This window comes from Hemicordylus capensis, chromosome 3 (genome assembly GCF_027244095.1).
Source record: "Hemicordylus capensis ecotype Gifberg chromosome 3, rHemCap1.1.pri, whole genome shotgun sequence".
Lineage (NCBI taxonomy): Eukaryota > Metazoa > Chordata > Lepidosauria > Squamata > Cordylidae > Hemicordylus > Hemicordylus capensis.
The window spans coordinates 95,724,228-95,749,428 of NC_069659.1; the positions used below are offsets into that span (position 1 = coordinate 95,724,228).

Here is a 25,201-nt window from a genome sequence, read left to right on the forward strand (position 1 = left end):
GAAGGATCAGACTCTTGCCCCTTAGGTCACAACCTTGGTGTTGGTCCCTGTTTTCCCTGATCCCATCATAGATCTAGACAACATGGATGCTTTCCTGATCGAACCTGAGCAACCAGCTTCATTTGATGAATAGGAGGAAGTCTACCAGGATGAATACGAGAACATTCACTATCTGTCCTCAGTATTAAGCTATCAGCCATCTCCAGCACCATATTAGGATCATTTCCAGGACCCATCACACAATCGCCATCGCCTTCGGGATCACAATGACTGCCCTGAGGAATTGGTCACTTGGGACCGAACCTGCCACTGAGACCAGGACGATGATTACCACATGGAGCATGCTTGGAACGGAGGTGCTTACCACTCTGAAAATGACTCCAGAGATATGAGGCTGATCACCTCCAGTATGCTTATTACCAGTGTTCACCCAGACCCCAGGAATGCGATTGGGAAGACAGGTTTCTTGTTGTCATAGGCATTCACCATCTCCTAAATATGAGCCCTATGCTCATACCTATACTGTCAGTACCGACACTCTCCTCCACTACCCCAAGATCAGGAGAGATTACAGGATTGACAGAAGGCGCCAACCCCCTCTGCAAGACCATCCATAAACTAGCCCTGCAAGACCAGTCTCAAAGTAGGCTTCGCCTCCTCAACCTCTGAAGCAGCTTCCTATCTTGCAGAATCCAGCTCAGTCGACCTCACAGAAGCCAAGCTTACCTGAAGCTGCCACAATGGAGAAGGAAGCATAAACGGACCTAACACAGCCACAACAGCAGGAACAAGAAACAGAGTCTAACAATTCTTATAAAGACGGAGGGAGCACCAACGGTGCAGCCTGTGGTAGGCGGCCGGCCTTTGGTGCTGGGCCTTCAGCGTCGGACTGAGGGCTGGGATAGAGCATACTATTGTATGATTACACAAGAAGTTGAAGTTGCTGCTGAGAGAGCATCTATTGTGGAGTCCTGCATGACATCAGTCTGTTTTATGTGTTTGGAGTTCTCTAGAGATGGGGAGACACGGGGAGTGATTGATTGTGGGGCAGCTATTCCAGAGGTGATGGAGAATAGAAGAAGTAACATTGGCAGGTCAGCAGAACACTAAAGGGGAAGGGACGTTGGATATCTAGTTGCTGTTTCCACTTCTGGCTGCCCTGCCAGCTCTTTGACCTTGAGGAACAATGCCAACTATCCACAGAGCTTCACCCTGCTTGCTCATTTATTTATTTATTTATTAACATATTTCAATACCGCTCAAAGCGCACGTCTCTGGGCAGTTTACAACAAGCAAACAAAAGCTTAAAACAGTAGTTAAAATAAAATAAATGACATAGTAAAAGTTGAAACATTACAACAATTTAAAATTGTAAAACAACATTTTAAAATGATAAAACTGTTAAAACAATATTAAATTAAAAGCCTGGGTGAATAGGTGCATCTTTAAAGACTTTTAAAAAGTTGACTGAGATGAGGGGACTCTTATTTCAGCAGGGAGCGTGTTCCAAAGCTCTAGGGCAGCAGCGGAGAAGGCCTGTCCCCAAGTAGCCACCAAAAGAGCCGGTGGCAACTGCAGACGGATCGCTCCCAATGATCTCAATGGGCGGTGGGGTTCATAACGAAGAAGACATTCTCTTAAATACCCAGGGCCCAAGCTGTTTAGGGCTTTATAGGTTATAAACAGCACTTTGTATTTTGCCTGGAAATTTATCAGCAGCCAGTGTAGATCTTTCAATACAGGAGTAATATGGTCTCTCCGAGATGACCCAGAGACCAACCTGGCTGCCGCATTCTGAACCAACTCTAGTTTCTGGACTACACACAAGGGCAATCCCACATAGAGCACATTGCAGTAACCCAGTCTGGAGGTTACCAACATATGTACCACTGTTCTGAGGTCGTTTATCTCAAGAAATGGATGCAGCTGGTGTATCAGCCGAAGCTGCTAGAAGGTACTTCTGGCCATGGCCTCAACCTGGGGGAGCACGGAGAGGCTCGGATCCAGAAGCACCCGCTGACAGTGTACCTGTTCCTTCCAGGGAAGTGTGACCCCATCCAGAACAGGCAGATCAAACTCATCTCCCGAGGTTCAACTCCGCACAATGAGTACCTCTGTCATATCTGGATTCAGTCTCAGTTGGTTATCCCTCATCCAGCCCATTATCGCCCCCAGGCAGGCATTTAGGGAGATTATGCCTTCTCCCAATGGTCTTGACATGGAGAAGTAGATTTGGGTATCAGCAGCATATTGATAACACCGTGCACCAAATATCCTGATGATCTCTCCCAGCGGTTTCATGTAGATATTAAACAACATCGGAGATAATATGAAGCCCTGAGGGACACCATACAAAAGTTCAGATTTGAACACCATCTGGAATATGCCCAAGAAGCAGGAACGGAACCACCACAAAGAAGTGCCCCCTACTCCCAACCCTCTCAGATGTGCCAGAAGGATACTATGGTCGATAGTATCAAAAGCCGCCTAGAGGTCCAAAAGGACCAACAGAGTCACACTAACTCTGTGAATTCCCAATTGGAGATCATCCATCAGGCTGACCAAGGCAGTTTCTACCCCACAGCCCGCCCAAAAGCCAGTTTGAAATGGGTCTCGATAATCAGTTTTCTCCAAGACTGTTTGGAGCTGGGAGGCCACCACCCTCTCAATTACCTTGCCCAGCCATGGAAGGTTGGAGACAGGCCTGTAGTTACTCAGCTCTGAGGGATCCAAGGTAGGCTTCTTCAGAAGTGGTCTAATAATTGCCTCCTTAAGACAAGGAGGCATCCTGCCTTCCCTCAGAGATGTATTTATAATCTCTACCAGGCCTTCTACAACAACTCCCCTGCTAGATAGTATAAGCCATGTCTGGTGGTGGGTCACACCATTCGAATCAGCTTGTCCACATCCTCAGGAGTCACAAACTGGAACTGATCCCTCTTAACCACACAAGAGGAGTTGCTGGACACCTCCACATCAGACACTGAGTTATTGTGGAGACGGGGTCTAAGTTGGCCCGAATACGAGAGATTTTTTCCACAAAGAATTCATTAAACACATCACGGTGGGTAATCAGTGGTTCCAGATTCTGATTCAAGGGAGAAGGGGCATATACTAGCCCTCTCACAACCCTAAACAGCTTTGCTGGACGTGAACTTGTGGATGCAATACGGGCAAAAAAGAATCACTTCTTTGTCGCACATATCGCCTGAGCATAGATCTTATGTGCTGTATGTTGCAATCTGTCGGATTCAAGTTGAGTCTCTCTCCACTTGCGCTCCAGTCATCTACCTCACCGCTTCAGCCCCCGTAGCTCTTCCGTATACCAAGGGGCCAATTTTGAAGCGGGTCATAGAGGATGCTTAAGAGCGATGATGTCTACTGCCCCGGTGAGTTTGCTGTTCCAGTTTTCCACCAGGGCATCAATAGGATCGCCGGCAGAGCCAACACTAAATCCCTTCAAGGCGTCTTGGAATCCTTTTGGATCCAGTAACTTCCTTGTGCGGACCATCCTAATAGGCCCCTCGCCCCTGTGGAGGTGGGAAGTGGTTGTAAGTCCAACCTTAACCAGATGGTGGTCCGTCCATGACAATGGGGAAATCACAGGAGTCCCTTCCCATGGAACACCACCCTGATCAGAGTGAAAAACCAAATCAAGCATGTGACCCGCAATGTGTGTCAGTCTCGAGACCATTTGGGATAAGCCCATAGTTGCCATGGCCTCTATGGACTCCTGAGCCAGCCCGGACAATTTGGTCCCAAAATGAACATTGAAGTCCCCCAGCATCACAAGCCTGGGAGACTCCAACACCAAGACCAAGACCAAGTCCATCAGCTCAGTTAGGGACTCTGCTGAGCAATGGGGTGATCAGTACACCAACAGAAGTCCCAGTCTATCCCTGGTCCCCAAACATAAGTACACACTTCTATTATGGTCCGACACCTCAACAGGGATCCTGGTAAGGGAGATATTGTTCTTATAGACCACAGCCACTCCACCTCCCTGCCCACAGTCCCTCAACCACTCCTCAACAGAGTACCCTGGAGGGAGAAGCTGGGACCAGACCAGGCCACCAGCCTCCCCCAACTAAATCTCTGTAATATAGACTAGGTCAGTGCCAGAATCAAATCATGAATGGTTTCTGATTTGTTCTGCACTGACCTGACGTTACAGAGAATCAAGGTGAGGTTCCAAGGTTGGTGAGCACTGCTCCCCAAGGTCAAAGAGCTGGCAGGACAGCCGGAAGGAGAAACAGCTATTAGATTTCCAAGTCCCCTTCCCCTGTAACAGCTTGCTGACCTGCCAGCATTACTCTTCTGTTCCCCACCACCACCAGAATTACCATCCCACAGTCAGTGGTCGTTCTCCCTGTCTCCCCATCTCCAGGTAAGCCCAGACACATTCAAAAACAATCACACCCAGGACTAATACAAGGTCAGTCCACAATAAATGTGAGAGGCTAGTGTGTGCCCCTCGTCCCTTGAATCAGAATTTGGAATGATCTATTACCCTTTGTGATGTGTTTAGTGAGTACTTTGTGGATAAAATCGCTCATATTCAGGCTGACTTATACTTGGGTCCCACATTCACCACAGTGTCTAATGCGGAGGTGTCCAGCGACTTCTCTTGTGTGATTAGGCTGTATCATAATATGTGGCATTCCAGTTTGTGGCTCTCAAGGCTGTGGACAAGCTGCTTGGATCAGTGCAAACTACCACCTGTCCTCTTGACCCTTGCCTGACATGGCTTATACTATCTGGCAGGGAGGTTGTTGTAGAAGGCCTGGTAGAGATTATAAACGCTTCACTGAGGGAGAGCAGGATGTCTCCTAGCATTAAGGAGATAATTATCAGACCTATTCTAAAGAAGCCTGCATTAGATCCCTCAGAGTTGAGCAACTATAGGCCTGTCTCCAACCTTCCATTGTTGGACAAAGTACTTGAGAGGGTGGCGGCCTCCCTTGCTAACTTGTCAAAGAGGCACCTTTTAACGTGGTGATTCTCTTTATTTAGCAGGGGAAGAGTAACTGGCCCTATCCACCCAGAGCATAGTACCTCCAGTGACTGTTGCTGGTTTCTGTCTTGTGTTTCTTTTTAGATTGTGAGCCCTTTGGGCACAGGGATGCATCTTATTTATTTATTATTTCTCTGTGTAAACAGTGTCATATTTATATTTCTGTTTTAATTGTTATTGGTTTTAATGGTTTCTGTTTTTAATTGTAAACCGCCCTGAGCCATTTTGGAAGGGTGGTATAAAAATCAAATAAATAAATAAATAATCTGCCCTGAGCCATTTTTGGAAGGGCGATATAGAAATTGAATGAATGAATGAATAAGACGGAGGTACTTATTGTGCGGGGTTGGAACTCGGGAGATGATTTTGATCTGCAGATTCTGGATGGGGTCACACTTCCCCAGAAGGAACAGGTGTGCAGTCTGGGAACGCTCCTGGATTCACACCTCTCCTTGGTGTCCCAGGTTGAGGCTGTGGCCAGAGATGCTTTTTATCAACTGTGCCAGCTGCGTCTGTTTCTTGAGATGAACAACCTCAGAACAGTGGTACATACACTAGTAACCTCCAGACTTGACTACTGTAATGGGCTTTATGTGGGGCTTCCTTTGTATGTAGTCCGGAAACTGCAATTGGTACTGAATGCGGTAGTCAGGTTTGTCTCCAGGTCATCTCAAATGTTGTTCAAGACAGCAGTTTTTCTCCCAGGACAAATCACAGGTTTAGCCAGCCACGTATACTACATAGTTCATACAGGCCTCATGCCAATTTGTGTTTGCTCTTTAGCTTTGTGGACAACTAGTGCAGCCTGCATTCCTAGACTACAGGGGGTGGTAGTACTGAATCGGCATATCAGAACCCCAAAATTAAATCTTCCTAGTAATTCCTCTCATCCCTAAATTCTCTAATTTCAAGAATTTGAAAACTTACATGCAAGAATATTTCTCTTGGTTGGTACTGTTCAGAAGATTAATTGACACTGTTTTTCATTTTCTTCTTGCTGTAGGAGAGGATTGATAATGGGATTGTGGAATTCCCATACTTCAGTGGGGAATATTTTAGGATCCCTAATAGCTGGCTACTGGGTATCTACCTGCTGGGGTCTGTCTTTTGTGGTACCTGGTATTATAATATCTGTCATGGGAATAGTCTGTTTCCTGTTTCTTATTGAACGTAAGTGTATGTCTTGAAACAGTTTTATATATAAACTAAATATATGATTAAGATAAATATATTTAATTGTATTTGTTCACAACCATACAGGGGGGAAATAATCCTTGGGCTTCTTTCTATAAAGCAACTGCCATAGCACACTAAGGCCATGTCCCATCACAAGTTTGCCAAGCGGCAAAATAGCTTGTGCCATCCCAGCTCTGTCCCTTGCTCCCTCATCCTGGCAAGCGGGGGGGGGGGGAGGGGAGGGGAGAGGATAACAGCATGGCCAGTAAGTGCTTTACTCCCTGAGAATAAAGCAACAGTGTATGTGCACAAACACTCCAGGTGGCAACACAGGCAGGGCACCCCGTTACAGCACCAGGATGGGAACATTCGGCTGCGGTGGTATGTGTTCCTGGGATCAAGTTTAAAAGGCAGCCCCAACCAGGGATTCTTGGACAGCCAATTTGTGCTTTGTTCAGAAATAAGTTGGGGAAAGGGGCCCAGCCCCTTCCCCTTTGGATTGTGCTCTCTAGGCTTAGCAGCCAAGAACAGGAGGGAACACCCTTCCATGAAACTGGTAGCTGCCATATGGTGGTTGGACAAATGTCTGCAATGCGATTTACAGCTGAAAATTGAAACTGCAGGTTTGACAACCTGTTTTTTCATGTTACGGCCTAAATGTTGAAAGAGCTCAAAAGCTGAGCAAGAGCGATGGGTCAAGAGTGCATGTGATTTTGCAGCCTTATTTCCATCTCCATGTTTGGTTGTAGGTTTGAACTAAGGCAATGGGTGACTTTAATTCCACACAATGCCAAACATTAAAATTTTACATTGCATTTACAAAGAAGTATGCATATTTTATGGGAAAAGCAGAAATACGTATTTTTCATTATTGTGTGTTAGCATTTTGGAAAATAAATCATTTGCTTTTCCATAAACTGTATTTTCTCTTTTTATTTCAGATCCAAAGGATATAAACTCTACAGGTACATCATTTGATGTAAGTAAAAATTTTGCAGGCATAACTATTTGTATATTCTCCTTGTCCCATTTCACAATAATAGTTTACAAGCTGGATGTTTAAGGCGGGAAATGTGTAAAAAAACATGACTAATGCCCCCTAGTTGCACAGTGCTTGGGATCCCAAACATGTCATCTCATTTCTCAAAAATATTTGTAGAGTAAAATATAAGTTTAAAATGGATTTATATTTTGTTACAATGCCAGAGGTTTCCCGTTAGCACTACAGGTAAAATAGAAAACCTTGAACCCTAATACAAATGACATTTGTTCAGCAATCCTATTGATTTTATTTATTTACTGGCTGACCCGGTGCAGAGCATCTGCGCCCCTAGTCTTCCCTGTCCCATCTTCATTTTGTCTCCCATCTCTTCAGAAAGTTCGTTCTCCCCCGCCACCGTCCCTTCAGCCAGTTTGTTCTCCCCCCACCATACACACATCCCTTCAGCCAGTTCTGCTGCTGCCACCACTTTCTCTCTTGCAGCCAGCCGCTTTCCAGCATTCCTCTCCTCTCCCAGCAGCTGCTTGCGAACTCTCGTGAGAGCTGCCACACATGGGATAAGCCATGGGTAAACGTTAGAGAATTATATAGAGAGATTATTTTATTATTACTTATGTAACATTAATTTAATGGAGCTTAATTCAAAGCAGGATTATGATTTTATTTTTTCTCTTAATAACTTTTATTAAAAATGTATTTCAGAATTCAAAAAGTTACATGAATGGACTCAAAACTCAGAAACCAAAATTAAATCCTAAGAAAGCATGCTCATTTCAGGTAAAGTTACAATTTTTTCATAATTAAAATTGTCAAGGCTTCAGCATGAAAGCAAATTACCTAAATACTATTGAAAATATATAGTTCGGTAGAATGGCATAAGCTTAATTACACATGCTCCAAGTATCCCTATTAACCACTATTTTCTGATGCCTATATCTGGTAAATCTGTGTCCCTATTTGTCCTTGTCTTGGGAGGGAATTTTGGGGTTATATTTTTTAAAATGTTGTCAGACAAAGACAAAGATGAGCATTTTATACTTAAATTTGTTGCAGAGAGAAACTCAACTAGCATATGCCTTAAATATCCCATGTCCTAGTCAGTTTATCCGTGAAGATTGTGCCTTTGTTTATTTGTCAAATCTGTACACCATCCCAAACTTTTGTCTCTAGGTGGTTAACAATAACATAAATCAAGTGTAAACATATACAAAAATCTTAAAACAATTTAGGCAATCTAAAAATCAAACACAGGTTAAAACTTAAAAATTTAAAAAGCTGAAGAAGCTTAGGTGAAGAGGTGGGTTTTCAAGTGCATCTTAAAAATTGTCAAAGATGGTGAGGATTATATTTCAGTAGGAAGCACACTCCATAGCCTTGGGGCAGCAACTGAGAAGGCCCGACCCTGTGTGGCCACCAGCTGAGCTGGTGGCAACTGGAGATGGACCTCTCCAGATGGCCTCAGTGGGCGGTGGGGCTCATAATGAAGAAGACGTTCTCTTAAATACTCAGGGCCTAAGCTGTTTAGGGCTTTATAGGTTATAACCAGCACTTCGTATTTTGCCTGGAAACCTATTGGCAGACAGTGTAGTTCTATCAACAAAGGGATGATGTGGTCTCTCTGAGATGACCCAGAGACCAACCTGGCTACTGCATTCTGTATCAACTGGAGTCTATATCAACTGAATCAGACTACATACCAAGGCAGCCCCACATAGAGCACATTGCAGAAGTCAAGTCTGGAGGTTACCAACATATGAACCACTGTTTTGAAGTTGTTCATCTCAAGGAATGGGCACAGCTGGTGTATCAGCCGACCGCCTCAACCTGAGATACCAGGGAGAAGTGTGGATCCAGAAGTACTCCTAGACTGCGTACTTGTTCCTTTTGGGGAAATGTGACCCCATCTAGAACAGGCTGATCAAACTTGTCTCTGGAGTTCCGACCCTACACAATAAGTACTTCTGTCTTATCTGGATTCTGTCTTAGTTTATTCTCCCTCATCCAGCCCATTACTGCTTCCAGGCAGGCATTTAGGGAGGTCATGCCATCTCCTGATGATGCTGACATTGAGAAGTAGATCTGGGTGTCATCAGCATACTGATAACACCCCACACCAAATCCCCTGATGATCTCTCCCAGCGGTTTCATGTAGATGTTAAAGAGCATTGCAAAAAGTATGGAGTCCTGAGGGACGCCATACATAAGCTCAGATTTCAAAGAGCAACAGTCTCCAATTGACACCATCTGGAATCTGTCTGAGAGATAGGAGCGGAACCACTGTAAGACAGTGCCTCCCACCCCAACACTCTCAGACATTTCGGGAGGATACTATGTCTGATAGTACCAAAAGCTGCCTAGAGATCCAAAAAGACCAACAGAGTCACACTTCCTCTGTCAATTCCCAATTGGAGATCATCCATCAGGCCGACCAAGGTAGTCTCCACCCTATAGCCCACCCAGAAGCCAGTTTGAAATGGGTCTATATAATCAGTTTCCTCCAAGACCGTCTGGAGCTGAAAGGCCACCACCCTCTCAATTACCTTGCCCAGCCATGGGAGGTTGGAGACATGCCTAAAGTTTGCTCAACTCTGAGGGATCTAATGCAGGCTTCTTTAGAATAGGTCTGATAATTGCGTCAAGACAAGGAGGCATCCTGCCCTCCCTCAGAGAAGCATTTATGATTTCTACCAGGCCTCTTACAACAGCCTCCCTGCCATGTCAACAAGCCATGCCGGATAACAGTCAAGAGAACAAGCGGTAGTCCTAATCTCTCCAAGCTGCTTGTACACTTCCTCAGGAGTCACAAACTGAAACCGATCCAGCCAAACCATATAAGAGGAGTTGCTGGACACCTCCAATTCAGACACTGCAATAATTATGGAGTCTCCGTCTAAGTAGGCCTGAATACGAGATATTTTGTCTGCAAGGAACTCATTAAAAACATCACAGCAGATAACTGATGGCTCCAAATTCTGATTCAAGGAAGGGGAGCACCCTCTCTCAACCCTGAACAACTCCGCTGGACATGAGCTCGCAGATGCAATACGGGCAGAAAGGAACTGCTTCTTTGCCGCACATATTGCCTGAGCATAGATCTTTAAATGTGCTCTATGTCATAATCTGTCAGATTTGAGTCGTCTCTCTCTCCACTTGCACTCTAGTCGCTGACCTTGCTACTTCTGCCCCCATAGATCTTCCATATACCATGGGGCCAATTTTGAAGAGGGTCAGAGGGGACTCTTAGGAGCAATCATGTCTACTGCCCTGGTGAGTTTGTTGTTCCAGTATGCCACCAGGGCATCAATAGGATCATTGGCAGAGCCAACACTAAATCCCTTAAAGGCGTCTTGGAATCCTGTTGGATCCAATAACCTCCTCAGGCAGACCGTTCTAATAGGCCCCTCACCCCTGCAGAGGTGGGAAATTGTTGTAAGCCTAGCCTTAACCAGATGGTGTCCATCCATGACAATGGGGAAATCACAGAAGTCCCCATCTGTCACACCCTCAATCTCGGATAGCGAGGAGGAAGGGGAAGCTGTCAACTTTCCAGGCGATGCAGGAGTGTCTGAGGGGCAGAGCCTGGCTGTCAGTGTTCATGAAACAGCTGTGGTTAATGATTCAGAACAGGCACAACAACCTGAGGCAGCAGAAATTGTGAAAGACCAATCTGAAGAAGAGCTATACAACCAGCCCCCGCTGACTCCGCAACAGCGGCGTGTCACAAGACGCCGGGATCAATTGGAGACTATTAGGAGAAGCAAACGCCTATTGCAGAGGGCTGATAAGCCTTGAATGCCTGCCAGCTGGGAGCTCTCAGCTTGCACTATAAATCACCTCACCAGTCTTCTACTCACTGCTGAAAAACAACATTCGTTATCCCTTGTGCCGACAGCGTGCAGCCAAGTCCGGTCGAGACGAACTTCCCGAGCCGTATCCAGTTTCAGCAGCTTCGCATTGTCTCGTGGTCTTCCCTGGCAGTCGGCCAGACCTTGACACCACCCATGGAACACCACACTGATCAGAGTGAAAGACCAAATCAAGCATGTGACCTGCAACATGCGTTGGTTCAGAGACCACTTGGGATAGGCCCATAGTTGTCATGGCCACTATGAGCTCCTGAGCTGCCCTGGAAAAATTGGTCCTGAAGTGAACATTGAAGTCCCCCAGCACCAAAAGTCTAGTAGACGCCAACACGAGTTCCGCAGCCAAGTCCATGAGCTCATTAAGGGATTCTGTTGGGCAGTGGTGTAATCAGTACACCAACAGAAGTCCCAATCTATCCTGGTCCCCAAACTTAAGTACACACATTCAATATGGTCAGATACCCCACCAAGGACCCTGGTAAGGGAGATGTCTTCCTTATAGACCATAGCCACTCTGCCTCCCCTCCCATGTCCCCATACCTGCTCCTCTACAGAATACCCTGAAGGTAGAAGCTGGGACCAGACTGGGCCACCAGCCTCCCCCAACCAAATCTCTGAGATGCATACCAGGTCGGCCCCTTCATCCACAATCAAATCATGAATGAGTTCAGGTTTATTCTGGACCAACTTGGCATTACAAAGGAGCAAGGTGATGCTATGTGGGTTGTTGGCAGTGCTCCCTGAAGTCAAAAAGCTGGCAGGAAAGCTGGAGCGGAAGACAGCTATTAAATTTTTGACTTCCCTTCCCCTGGAATGGCCTCTGACCTGCCAATGTTACTTCATCTATTCCCCACCACCACCAGAATAGCCTTTGAATATTTTCAGGACTCTCAAGTTGTTTTTCCCCAGCGTTTAAGGTGCACCATATGGCCTTTCACTGTATCTTGACAAGTGAAGATAAGCAGCATCTCTGCTAAGTATAAATAGTGATGTCTGCCATATGCAAATAAAAAACCCAAACTGTGTTTTTTTGTCCAAACAAGTCTTGCACAAAACAATGGGGCTATTCTCACGATCAGCAAAAATTGGGCTAGGAGAGCCTAGCTTGATTTTTGCTGATCATGTAAACCACTGGGCTCGCAGGCGAGCCCAGTGGTTTACAAGCGGGTCACCCGTTTCTGTAGCCCTCCCCTTAGCCTGGGTTTGAGGAGTGAGCACTCTGCAAACCCAGGCTATCCGATTGTGAGTAGCCGCGCCACGGCTACTTGTGAGTAGACCCCCGGAAGGGAGGTGAAAAGCCACCTCCCGGCTCTGGGGGTCTCCCCAGTGTGCCCTGCACGCTTGCGCAGGGCATACTGGAGCTTCAGCTCCCCAGCCCCCGCCGGCTCCGTCATAGAGCCAGCAATCGTGTGGGCAGCCAATCAGTCTGCCAAGGGCTCCCACCGCGATCGTCTGCGGGGAGATCAGGCTTAGTCCACTCTCCCCGCAATAGCGGCAAAAGCGGGTCTCACTGATCGTGAGACCCACCTCAATACATGGGGCCATTTGACACATATTGAGCATGTTGGTGTTGCGCCCTACTTGCAGAGTCACGTTCCAGTACCTCAGTGGAAAAGTAAGAAGACTCCAACACATAGGCAAGGGTTCAAACTGAAGAATATATTGTAGAAAAGGCACTCACATGATGTTGCAGCTCAGTAAGTCCATTACATGTAAATAAGTATATACATCAGGCACATGGATACAGTGTTCACATAGTTCAGCCAGGTGGACCACAGTGTAGCAGCATCTGCCACTGTGGACACTTTGCTCTTCCCTGAGCCTCCTCTTAAACTGGCCTTGGCCAATCACTGCAGATCATTACTCAGCAGCTTGTAATCGGCCTCACATGTTGCCAGTCACTAATCACAGTCACTAATCACAGTGAATACAGTGACTTGCAGTTTTCACCTGAAGGCATGTTACTACAACACCTAACAGAGCTATATCCTGACAGAGCAGAACATATTTATTCTGAGTTCCCTGCTTTTCAGTCAAGATTGGTTCCCAAAGCAACTTACAGTTAAAATCCTCACTGAGGTACTATATAATTAGGGCTATGCTGGTTGTGTATATGGCAGTCTCCTTGGGTGCCTGTCAGATGATGTTGCAGTCCAAGTTCCACACAACTCCAGAAAGAGTAGAGGAGCTGGCTGATGGTAAAAGCTGCCAACCGATTGGAGCAGCCCTTCTGTTGCTCTGCCATTGCCACATGCATAAATGAGGCTTGTTAGGCTAAGTGGGCATGTCACAGCAAACTGTAAAGCCTATAGCATGGCATCATTCTGTTGGCATAGTGCCAAAAAATGGGTAGGACCATATAATGATAATTCTTTGCTGGGGAAACTTGAATGGAAGCGCTTGAATGGAAGAGAGGGCATTGACTGAGCCTTTATACATAGCTTTTACTCAGACCTATCAAGGATGTCTTTTTGCAGTCACTTGATTTGCATACCAGTATATTTCCCTTCAGAACTTTTAATCTTACCTTTATTATTTTTATCATTATTATTATTGCAAATAAAAATTATGAAGTACTAATAATGAAAAACCTCCAGAAGTGAATACATTTTATAAAATTTTGAATTGCCCTGAAAGTTGTTTATTAATGGATAAATACAATCCATCTGTCTATGTACCCAGAATGTACCCAGAATGTTGGGGACAATATGCTAAATCATTGTAAACTGCTTAGAGAGCTCCGGCTATAAAGCGGTATATAAATGTAAGTGCTATTGCTATTGCTATTGCTATGAACTGGTTGAAGTTTCTTTCTCTGATCTTTAGTAATAAGTAAGTTTCAAAACCAGTCAAACAAAGAGGGATGATATTTCCTTTATTCTTAATCTATGCTTACTTATACATTTATGAAGTTATTACATTTTTGTAAATGTAACAAAATGTCTGGAATCAACAGAAAAATTTGCAGGCAAATATTGGGGGCAATGGTTGTATATTAAAATTTAAGCTTGTATTGGAACAAAGCTTAAAGATGAGTTCAAAACTGTTTTAGTTCGCTGATTATTTAAAAGAGTCTATACATTTGTGACTTTGCAATATCCCATTAAAAAAAAACACGAAAAAGGACCATATAAAATTAGTGTTTCATTAGACATAAAATGTTACTTTTTAATGTGTATTTCAGAGTCAGCGTGGTGTAGTGGCTAGAGTGCTGGACTAGGACCGGGGAGACCCGAGTTCAAATCCCCATTCAGCCATGAGACTTGCTGGGTGACTCTGGGCCAGTCACTTCTCTCTCAGCCTAACCTACTTCACAGGGTTGTTGTGAGGAGAAACCTAAGTATGTAGTACACTGCTCTAGGCTCCTTGGAGGAAGAGTGAGATATAAAATGTTAAATAAATAAATACCCCACCCCACCCCTGCCCCACTATCAGGCCATATAAGATGCAGTGGAAAATACTGATTAGTTTCTAAGGTCATAAATGAAAAAAAATACCATGGATGCATATTTCCGAATATCCATAACTTCAGTTAGCATAACTGGATTTTTAAAACCTTAATTCAGCTCATGGCAGAAAAAGAACTGCAAAAGAAGTGTTGGTTAATCATTTTTCATTAAAAAAAAAAGCAGTGGACTATTTTGAAGAATACCAGCAGTCAAGAATTACTCTTGTAAAACCTTTAGGCTAAAAGGAAGTCACAGATGTCATCTAGTCCTTTCAGACTTAATCTTAGTAATATGCAGTGAATGATTAATTCAAACACCTATTTACCAAGCTAGCCTTGCTAAAGCCAGTTTCTTTATGTATTTTTGCCTTGCAAGCAGTTAATTTGATGGCATTGGAATTTAGACTTCAGAGGGTGTTTTTATTTGTTAGTGTGCTTTGAGTGTGCAAAGCACTTCATGTGTATTATCTGTTGTAATCCTTACAACAAACCTATAAGGTAAATAAGTATTATCCCCATATTGTATTTGGGGAGCTGAGGGTGAAAAGGATGGGCTTCCTCAAGGACCTACCAAGTCCATAGCAGAGGTGAGATTTGAACCAGGAAAGTTCTGGTTTCCAGCTCAGTCTCTTACTCACTGCATTACACTAACTGTTGTCTGTGGCATTGTTGAAGGTCATAATCTGGGGCTTCCTCCACATAAAGATGGTGTATCGTGTCTTCTAGTTGTGGCAGTTATATCCTTAAGGAAATACTTTTCTTCAAGTGGGGTTTATTCTATCAATATCCTGAGTGAAAACCTTCCCCAAGAAATAATTTTCTCTTGGAAGGGTTAGGGTCATTGTTGGGAGATTTGTCATCTCAGTAACAAATAATAGGACAGTGTCCGCCCACTTGGGATGTGTGAATTGATTCGGGTACAAATCGATTTGTACACAAATCTAGCTGATTCGGATTATTTGGAGACAGAACAAATCACCCCTTGGCTAGATTCGGTCCATTGGCTAGATTCGGGTCCAAATCAAATTGTGCCTGATTCAATTTGAATCGATTCACAATTCGGATCCCTCCTATTAATTGCCCCAGATTCCCAGCTTTCATTTCCTTTCTTTCTTTCTTTCTTTCTTTCTTTCTTTCTTTCTTTTTAAGCTAAGCTCTAGCCCTTGTAGAAGTGGAGTTATGGAGCAAAATGTGTGATCACTATTTTTCAAGTGTTTGAATTCTTTGGTGTATAATAACTTTTCCTCAATGAATCCCTATGAGGATTCATTATACACCTTCATTTCTTTTATTCATTTTGATGGTCTTTTGGACAGTGCCAGTTGTCAACTGCCATGTGTCAACTACACCCCACTCCCGCCCACAAGGCAGTGGGGTACTACTACTCAGTTTATGTTCTAGGAATTTTTTCAAATGTTTAGGCTCTTTGGTGTCTAATAACCTTTCCTCATAATGAATCCCTATGAGGATTCATTGCACACCAAAGAGTCTAAACACCTCAAAAATCCCTAAAATATAAACAGAGTACGCAATGGCTTGTGGGTTGGGGAGTAGTTGGAAATTCCCCACCCCCACCTGCAAAGCAGTGGGGTCAAAATGAACAGAACAAATGAAGGTGTGCAATGAATCTTCATAGGGATTCATTGAGGACAAGTTATTATATACCAAAGTATCCAAACACTTGAAAAATAATGACCACACATTTTGCTCCATAACTCCACTTCTACAAGGGCTAGAGCTTAGCCTTAAAAAAAAAAAAAAGAAATCTGGTGATCCATGTTAGGGTTAGGATAGGGCGACTTCGAATCCCCATTATTTCCTATGGTGGAAATTTACAAAATCAGTAATAACCAAAAGAGTTCATTAAAATCAACCAAGTGCCACACCACCTTGAAATTTGGGTGGCAGGTGGCACCCATGTGGACCTACCCACCAACCAAATTTGGTGCCCCTAGGATGTTGTTAAGTGGTCCAAATCTATCTGAAACAATTCTATCAAATCAAATACAAATCTAATCTGGGGTGATTGTGAGGGTAGATTTGGACACAAAACAAATCAGGTGATTTGATTTGGGCACAAATTGAATCAAAAAATTGATTTGTGCACATCCCTACCACCCACCCATGAATAAATTAATTCAGTTGGCATATTAAATTTAATTGTCAAGCATTTTACATGGAATTTTACTCTCTATGCAGGTAATGTGAAAATTGTTTTCCTTTTTATAGTACATAAAGGTACTTGAATTGCTTAGTTTATAAAGATGATGCACCACTGCAATGCATTCTGTGTGGGGCTGCCTTTATATCTAACTTCAGTTGGTACAAAATGTGGCAGCCAGGTTGGTCTCTGGGGCAACCCAAAGAGACCATATTGCTCCTGTTTTAAAAGCATTACAGTAGCTGCCTGTACATTTCCAGCCAAAATGTAAAGTGCTGGTGATTACCTGTAAAGCCTGAAATAGCTTGGATCCAAAGTATTTAAGAAGTCGCCTTGTCCTTCAGGACCGCCCCCCCCTCCTGATTATTAAGATCTTCTGTAGAGGTCCGCCTGTAGCTGCCACTAGCTTATCTGGTAGCAACTCAGAGTAGGGTTTTTCATAGTCACCCCAAGACTCTGGAATGAACCTCATGTTGTTAGAGCATCACCATCTCTAACAGCATTTTAAAAAGCTCTCAAGACACACTTGTTTACCCAAGCTTTTGATCAGCTGTAGGTGGGTTTTATGTTGTTGTTTTTTCATATTATTTTAAACTAGTTTTAATTAAAACTAATAATTAAGTTTTAGGTTAATTATTTAAAACTTATTATTTAATTATTTAAACCACTGGTTTAAATCTGTGGTTGTATTGTTTTGTTTTTCTGTAAACCACCAGGAGATATTTGTTTTGGGCGGTATATAAATATAATAGGTAAATGAATACTTATTGCCTTCATGAAATATGATGGATCTTTGTAGGATCCAGAGATGCAGTGCCTACTATCTGTCGATGAGAACTACAAAAAGCCACTGAGTCTTAACAATGACGTCTGTGAGAAAAGTGAAAACGGAAAATCGGCTATAAGTTTCACTGGAGCTTTGCGAATACCTGTGAGTATGCCCAGAGCCTTCAGATGGGGCAGTCTATATATGCAATTAATTAATTAATTAAAATGCATGTCATCTTTATCAAATCAAATGTATGAACTGATGCGCCTGCTATGCTTGTCTGCTGTAAAATAATAATGTAACCATGACCATGGCTTCTACTCATCTTGTTTGAGAGACCCCTATTTAGCAGATACTATATACTTTTGTGGGAGATAAAAATACCACTGGTGGCGTCAAGGTATCTGGTCTTCTCAAAATATGAAGTATCAAATGAGAAATTCTTGAGGCACCAGGTTTCCTGTTAATGTACTCAGTTGTCATGGCACAAACAGTGACTTCTTGTGCTACAGCAGCTGTTGCTGCCTGTTGTATTTTGTGAGCAGAACAGAGACGTTTCCTATCCTTGTTTCTCATGTATATCCCCATAGGAAATTTCCAGATGTGAGTTCCCCAGTGACAGTAGGAGACATCCAGAGGTGTTTACTACTAATGGTAATGCTCTTACATGAGCAGAAGAATATTGCATAAGGGCATCATGCAGATAAAGCAACTTCTTTTCCAGAATAGTTCTTGTGCTAGTGGAACATGTTGCATTACATCTTTCACCAGTTCTTCAAATGCTAGTGGTAGCACAGCATTGCAGAGCACCACCATTGCTAAAACTCTGCCCAAGAGCATCACTATGTGTTCTATCCAGTAGCTGTTCATATAGAACCAAAACAAGAAATGCCCAAGAAGGGGTACTTATTAGGGATGTACACAGATCCAGGCAGAGGTGGCTCGATGGCGGGGGGGGGGCGGTGTCTCAAAGGGTGGGGGAGGGTGCACTTAACCCTCCCTCTGCTTTTCCCCTGCCAGCACTCGGTATTTTTAACGTCCTACGGGGCGGCAGCATACTTCCCTGCCGCCTCCTTTGCGCCTTGGCCAGAAATAGCTGGCAGTGTGTCCTCGCCGGGCATGCACACATGCCACGCTCGTGCACATCGGGTGGGCTCGTGTGTGAGTGCGATGTGCACGCATGCATACCCAGCAGTTGTGCACGCACCAGCTACTTCCAGCCAAGGAGCAAACGTAGGACATTAAAAATACTGAAAATACTCCAGCCAAGGAGTAAACGTAGGATGTTAAAAATACCGAGAGCCAGCAGGGGGAAAGTGGAGGGAGGGGTAAGTGCACCCTCCCCTGCACTTAAAGTGAGACACCCCCCCAACTTTGAACCCCCCAGTGTTCGAACCTGTTCGGAGGCCCATAAAAGGGCCACCGAACAGGTTCATGCACATCCTTAGTACATATTTGTATAGAAGAGCATAATAGCTAAACAGCTGAGCCATAACTCAAAAGCTTTGTGGGATAAATCATACTTCTGCCATTATCTGAGTGGGTGGTCCTGGACAAGCCACTCCCATTCTGTCTCAGTTCTCCAGGAAATAGCTTCCCTTATAGAGTTGTAAGGATTACAACAAAATAGTTCATGTGAACAGCTTTGAACATTTAAAAGTGCTGTACACATTTTTGTTATTATCACAAGGGTCTGGTTTTATGCAACAGTTACTGCCCATGCTACCTTCTCCTGCTGGCTTAGATCCTGCAGTGATCACCACAGGCACAGTTAGCAGAACTGATATCTGGGTTTTGACCAGGTTACAGGTATCTAACATGCTGGTTACCCACAATAGTACTACAATGACTGGATAAAGCCAAATACCAAAAAAGGGCTTGAATGCTAAGAAGAGTGCTGCACAGTATAATTGCTCCATTAAACAGCCGGGTGCCATGGAAGAGGCCATTACCAGCCCAGTCTCCACAAATTCTCCTCCAACCTACTTCTTACTGAGTTGCATAGATACAATGTATTTATTTATTTTTACATTTTATATAGCAGCTTTCACAAAGTCTCAAGACAGTGTATACCATTAAAACGCTCTCTCTTTCCCTCTCCTACCAACATCACCATGAGGGCTTCCCTTCATCTTTTCCTGTTCTCTATTTTACCTTCAATTTGTATTTAATGGAAAACACCACCCTGAGGAACGGAGGATTCATAATATTAATAGATAAGCCCATTTCATGGCTCACGTGGGTTGGTCAAGCGCTTGGGAAAAGCAGGTGCATTAGTGACACCTGCCCCATCAGTACTAAGGTTTAGTCTCAGGGTTATGATGAGAGAGCAAGCTGTCCCCTGCACCGTTCTAGGCTGCTTATACTTGGTCCAATGAGCATCTGTCTCAGAACGACAATTGGTAGGATTGAGACATAAGATGCCATATAGGGGTTCTTTGCTTGTATTGCTGCTACCCTAATGTAAACAAACAGCAAAGTATGCGTATTTTGCTTATTTTTTAAAAAACTTTGTCTTCCTTTCTCTTTAGGGGGTTGTAGAGTTCTCTCTCTGTCTGTTATTTGCCAAACTGGTCAGCTACACTTTTCTTTTCTGGCTTCCATTGTATATCACAAATGTAGGTAAGTGTCTTAAAGAATCATAAGACATGTAAAGGCAGTTATGTAAAGATAAAGCAGCATCACAAATCATGATTGACATGAGAGTGGCACCTATTGACTATAGTTGCAAAATAAAATCTCATTATAACTTGAGTTCCAGTAGTGATGGGTAGCCTACAATTGAACTCTGTTAATAATTAAGGTAATCTAACCTAGCTTTCTTTGTTAAAAGTCAGAAAATAACCAAACTCTTTTTGAGCCTGATCATGACGTATTTTCAGATAGGTTCATATGGTTGTCTCATTCTCAGAGTTAAAATAGAAGAAGCATTGCGGCCTGGTACCAGCTAGAGAGTGCATTGATGGCTTGTGAATGTTATTACCTAGGACCGTGTTTCTCTATTTTTTCAAGCTAGAAAAACAGAAAATGTGACTTTGCCGTCGTATTTCAGAGGGATAGCTAAAAACAGTCAGTCTTGTGGCACTTTAAAAGATTAACACATACTGTATATTGTGGCATAAGCTTTCAGCATATTCTATTTACAAACTTTCCCCCCTATATCTATTGGTGGATGGATAGATATCTGTCATGGGTGGATGGATAGATATCTGTCAACAGAGGATAACACTTCATGCATCTGATGAAGGGGACTCTAGTCTATTAAAGATTATGCCACCAATATTTTAATAATGCTAAATATTAGTACTTCTTCCCTACCTTTTCAGCTAGTTTCTTTATGAGATGGTAACACTTGGAAATAACAGTGGATATTAAGGATAAGGTTTTTAATTATTTTAAGACTAGGATTTTTAATAAGAATCTCTGTGCGGTAGGCAATAGGTGCTATATACTTCCTTGAGTTTTGGTAATTCTTGCTGGTTGTTTAATATATGTTTTGTTATAGCTTTATTTCAGTTTGACTTAGTCATCTAATGGCAACTTATGATTAACTTCAATTGTTTTTCTAAAAGAATTACACAAAAGATGTTTTCCAGGGAGAGGCACTTCACTTGTGTGTTTGAGAGTAGAATGTATTGTTTATGGTGTACATTCAAACTTGGCAGAGTAAAACTCAATAATTGTGAGAAGCTATAGGTATAGATATACACACTAATAAAATTGCTTGCAGTTTGCAAGCATGTGCCTTGTACTACAAAGTTTGGACTTTCTGTGTGTAAATGTACCCCCCAAAACTGCCATAGTTTGTTAAAACTCCAATTCTCACACTAACCCTAACCCACGCTTTCCCAATGGGAGAGTGTTCCCGCATTTTCCAGTTACTTAATGAAATTTTTCAAGGGTTTTTTTGGTGGTCTGCTTGAGGTCTGAAACCTTTCTGCAAAAACAGACAGAAATATCATGTTTCTATCTTTCGTGGTTTGGTCTGGGAGTTTAATGTCAGTTAATGAGTCAGTCAGACCCAAGCATTTCTTTGGTGTGTGTTTATGCACGCACATGCGCGCGCGCGTGCACACACAGACACACACACACCAGCACTGGGCTTTTTCTGAGTCAGTTGCTAATATATGAAATTGAAGATCTTACTGTTTTAATCTTGGATATATGGTAAAAGGGCATGGACAACAGCTTGTTCTCTTTCCAGAGTGATCATTTGCATCGAATAATGTAATTGTTCTCCTTTAATAGAATGAGTTGAGGGTGAGGAAAGTATTTTGCTCAAAAAGACACTTGCTCTTTGAAATCTTGAAAATCTATCTTGAAAATATTACAACTATTCCTAGTATTATTTATGTTTTATTTTTTAATTTCACCAACAGAACACCTTGATGCCAAAAAAGCAGGTGATCTTTCCACGCTATTTGATGTTGGGGGAATTTTTGGTAAGTTGGTTTTTTGTGTTCTTGTTTATTACTTCTGAAACTGCACGTACAGAACCTAAGAATAATAATTCAGTTTAAAAATAAATAGCTTGAGGCAGGAGCTAGGGGAAAAAATGGGGTGGGTGGTGATCACACAAGCTCAGTTACTGTGTTGAGAAAACAAGCAGAATAAACAGCTGACAGCTTTAGAAGCAGGTGCAGTCTTATGGCAAAGTTTTAGTAGCAGGTGCAGTCTTGTGGCATTCTTAGAGATATTAGCTGATATCCAGAACAATGGACTGAAACACATTCTTGCAGCCAGAGGCTTCGTCAGAAATGGAGCATGTGAAGGGAGTTATTTTTGCTGATCTTCTCTGTCTCCAGAAGTGTGCTGTGCCTTTCAGAAATATGTCCCTGAGAGTTGTGTCAACCTTGGACACATTTCTGAAAGGCACAGTGCATTTCTGGAAACAGGGAATATCAGTGAAAATTGTTCCCCCCTCCCTATGTGTGCACTCTGCTGCTGGGGAAGCCTCCTGCTGCATCCTTGGTCCATTCCTCTGGATGTCAGCCACTGAAGTAATGGATGAGATCTGGTAAGAGCTTGGATGTGGGCACAAAAGGAATTTAGGAGCCAAGGAGCTACGTGCTTGCATGTTTGGTGAAGACGCTCACTCAAGGAATGATAGAGAAGGCTATAAATGGAAAGATAGACATCATGTTTACTTTGTTCAGTCTGAGATGTTGGCAGGAAATAATGAAGCAACTAAAGACTGAGATTGGACAGAATATGAGAAGTCAAGGGTCAGAAAAATAATTTGGGAGTAATCTGTATAGAAGTGGCAGCACAAATAAAAATACCTGAAGAGAGAAACATTGGGATGGGGTGGGAGGAGGCCAGCAAAAATTTATGTTAATATATTTTTATTGCTTTCATGTCTGTCTGTCTTTCTGACTGAAGCATAAAAGTAGATGGAGGTTTTTGTCCATTAATGATCTCAGTTTGATCAGTTACAGTACATAAATTAATGAAAGCCTTACTAACACTAGCTTTATGGGTAGAGTATATGTAGAGTCCTTTCTCAAAAAAAGAAAAGAATGAATTTCAATAGAGGGGGGAAGTGGTCTTTTGGTGTATTAGCTAATGCACTTGTGAATCTGTAAAAATCTCTTAAATGTTTAATCCCCCTAATCTTTTTTGCAGGTGGAATATTGGCCGGCATGATATCAGACCGACTGAAGAAAAGGGCTTCAACTTGTGGGATGATGCTGTTGATTGCAGCACCCACAGTAAGATCTTCTGTCATTAATACAAATTTGTTTAAATAACATTTTATCGCCTGCTAGTTAGTGATGGTTTAAGGCTACAGCATGCATTTTTACCTTCTGATGTAGAAGAGAAGTTGGTCTTATTAGGTTGGAATCCTTATACTGGTGCTGTATTTTTCGATTTTGGTTAAAATTGAGTTTTGGACAGGCGGGTTTAGCCTCTTTGGCTATGAATGATGGTTTTAATTCGAGCTGGAAATGAGCTGTGTTGAGCAAATTTTCGTTTTTTGGCCTCTCCATAGAGGATTTGCATACTGTAGGAATTGAGCAAGCCAGGAAGTTAGTTAAGCAATGTGTTCTGGATATAGAAGTTCAGCAAGAAGGTGCATGGCTCAAGCAGGGTTTATACTTAGGGAGTCAAGCTATTAATCTTAAACCAGCTAAATATTCTGATGTGGTGCTTGTCCCTAAATTTAGACTAGCCCTCACTTTAGCACGTTTAAATGTTCTTCCTACAGCAGTATTGGATGGCAGGTTCAAGGGAGTTCCGCTATTTTTACGTCTTTGCCCATGTGGCAAAGGGGTTATAGAATCCACCTCGCACGTTATTCTTTATTGTGATTTTTATAGGGAACCCCGTTTAAGACTTTTATCTCCTTTGTTAGACAATTTGCCTGGCCAGTCTGATGAATTTTATTTAAATTATCTTTTAATTAATGAGGACACTGATATTATTTCTGTTATGGCCAAGTTTTGTTATATTATTTGTAAAATACGTACTGGTTTATTGTAAATGTTTGCTGGTCAATGACCAAATAAACTTATAACCTTCTGATGTTATAACATTTTCCCCACGAAAATGTATGGTTTCTCCCCAAAAGTTACAAGTAATGAAAATATCAGCTAATGCAAAAATGATGATAAAATCCCAGGGTCTGGTCTGAAATCATATGAGGCAGAAACTTTGCTGAAGCTAAGCAGGTCTGTGTTTAGCCAGTGCCTGGATAGGAGGTTTCCCAGGAACCCCATATATATTGCTGAGCTCCAGCATGAAAGAAAGGCATGATCTAAATATAGGAAAATTTTAAAAATATAGAATACTACAACTGGCCACACTGCCTACATCACATAGAACTGCAGAGGGGTCTCAGTCCTATACCTGTATGTCACAAAACCCCACACAATGCTGATTTATGAAGTTAGGACTACCAGGCTGTCATTGCTATGTGGTATTACTGAAAATTTAGAGTTACATGATAACTTGTGATTAACATTTTGTTGTTTCTGTCCACATCAGCTGTATATATTTTCTACAATCAGTAAAATGGGTTTTGAAGCCACCGTAGGTGAGTTCTCAGTTTTCTGTTAGTTTTTATAGGTTTTAACTTTCATTTGTAATAATTAAAAAAATAAATCTGAGAATATATTTCATAATTCCTATAAGCAATGAGCATAAGACTTAAGATTGTTGTTCCTAATTATATTTATAGATCAGATTTCCACCCCCATTCCTGCAAATAAGCCACAGAAGTGTTAGCCATCTGGAACATAATTGTTTCTTTGCTGACAGCTCACAAAAGCCAATGGGAAAAATAGTGGAATCTGCTCTAGGCCCTTCAGGCTGCAGATGTTGTAATGGGTGTATGAAGACTTGAAAAACACACAGAAAGGGGCTCTAGTGAATTCTCATTTGTTTTGTGTATGTCCAGAAAAATGTGGAGTTACAGCCATCTCATACCACCCACCCCCTGAAAATTATCTAATCTGAAAGCACTGGGATAGAAGTTTGAATTGTAATGACGATAAGAAGACCAGATATTAGGTTTTCTTGCTATTAGAATATAACTTACTATTCTGTTACCCAGAGCAGAAAGGATAGAAATGCAAGCAAGTAATGAAGTTCATTTCTAATGGTACTTTTATCTAGTTGCTGTTTTTTTAAAACCACTGCTTAGGCAATTAGTAGTGCAGTGAGTAGCTTATTGCAGTGTTGCTGTTTACCAATTGCTTTGTTACCAGGAGCAAATAGTAACTGGCCACGGATGACCAGGACTGACAAACTTGGAAATACATTGAGATG

General features: G+C 42.6%; 1 protein-coding gene across 4 annotated transcripts in view; it reads left to right on the forward strand.

Annotated features, from left to right (window-relative positions):
- The window catches only part of SLC37A1 (solute carrier family 37 member 1), an 86,315-nt gene that overhangs the window by 32,039 nt on the left and 29,075 nt on the right, over positions 1-25,201 (forward strand). For all 4 annotated transcript variants that reach the window (XM_053305843.1, XM_053305845.1, XM_053305844.1 and 1 more), the window contains 8 exons: positions 6,018-6,184; positions 7,132-7,169; positions 7,893-7,967; positions 17,462-17,593; positions 19,963-20,053; positions 21,811-21,873; positions 23,057-23,142; positions 24,419-24,467. In XM_053305843.1, coding sequence (XP_053161818.1) covers positions 6,018-6,184; positions 7,132-7,169; positions 7,893-7,967; positions 17,462-17,593; positions 19,963-20,053; positions 21,811-21,873; positions 23,057-23,142; positions 24,419-24,467 — 701 coding nt within the window. The remainder of the gene's footprint in view (positions 1-6,017; positions 6,185-7,131; positions 7,170-7,892; positions 7,968-17,461; positions 17,594-19,962; positions 20,054-21,810; positions 21,874-23,056; positions 23,143-24,418; positions 24,468-25,201) is intronic.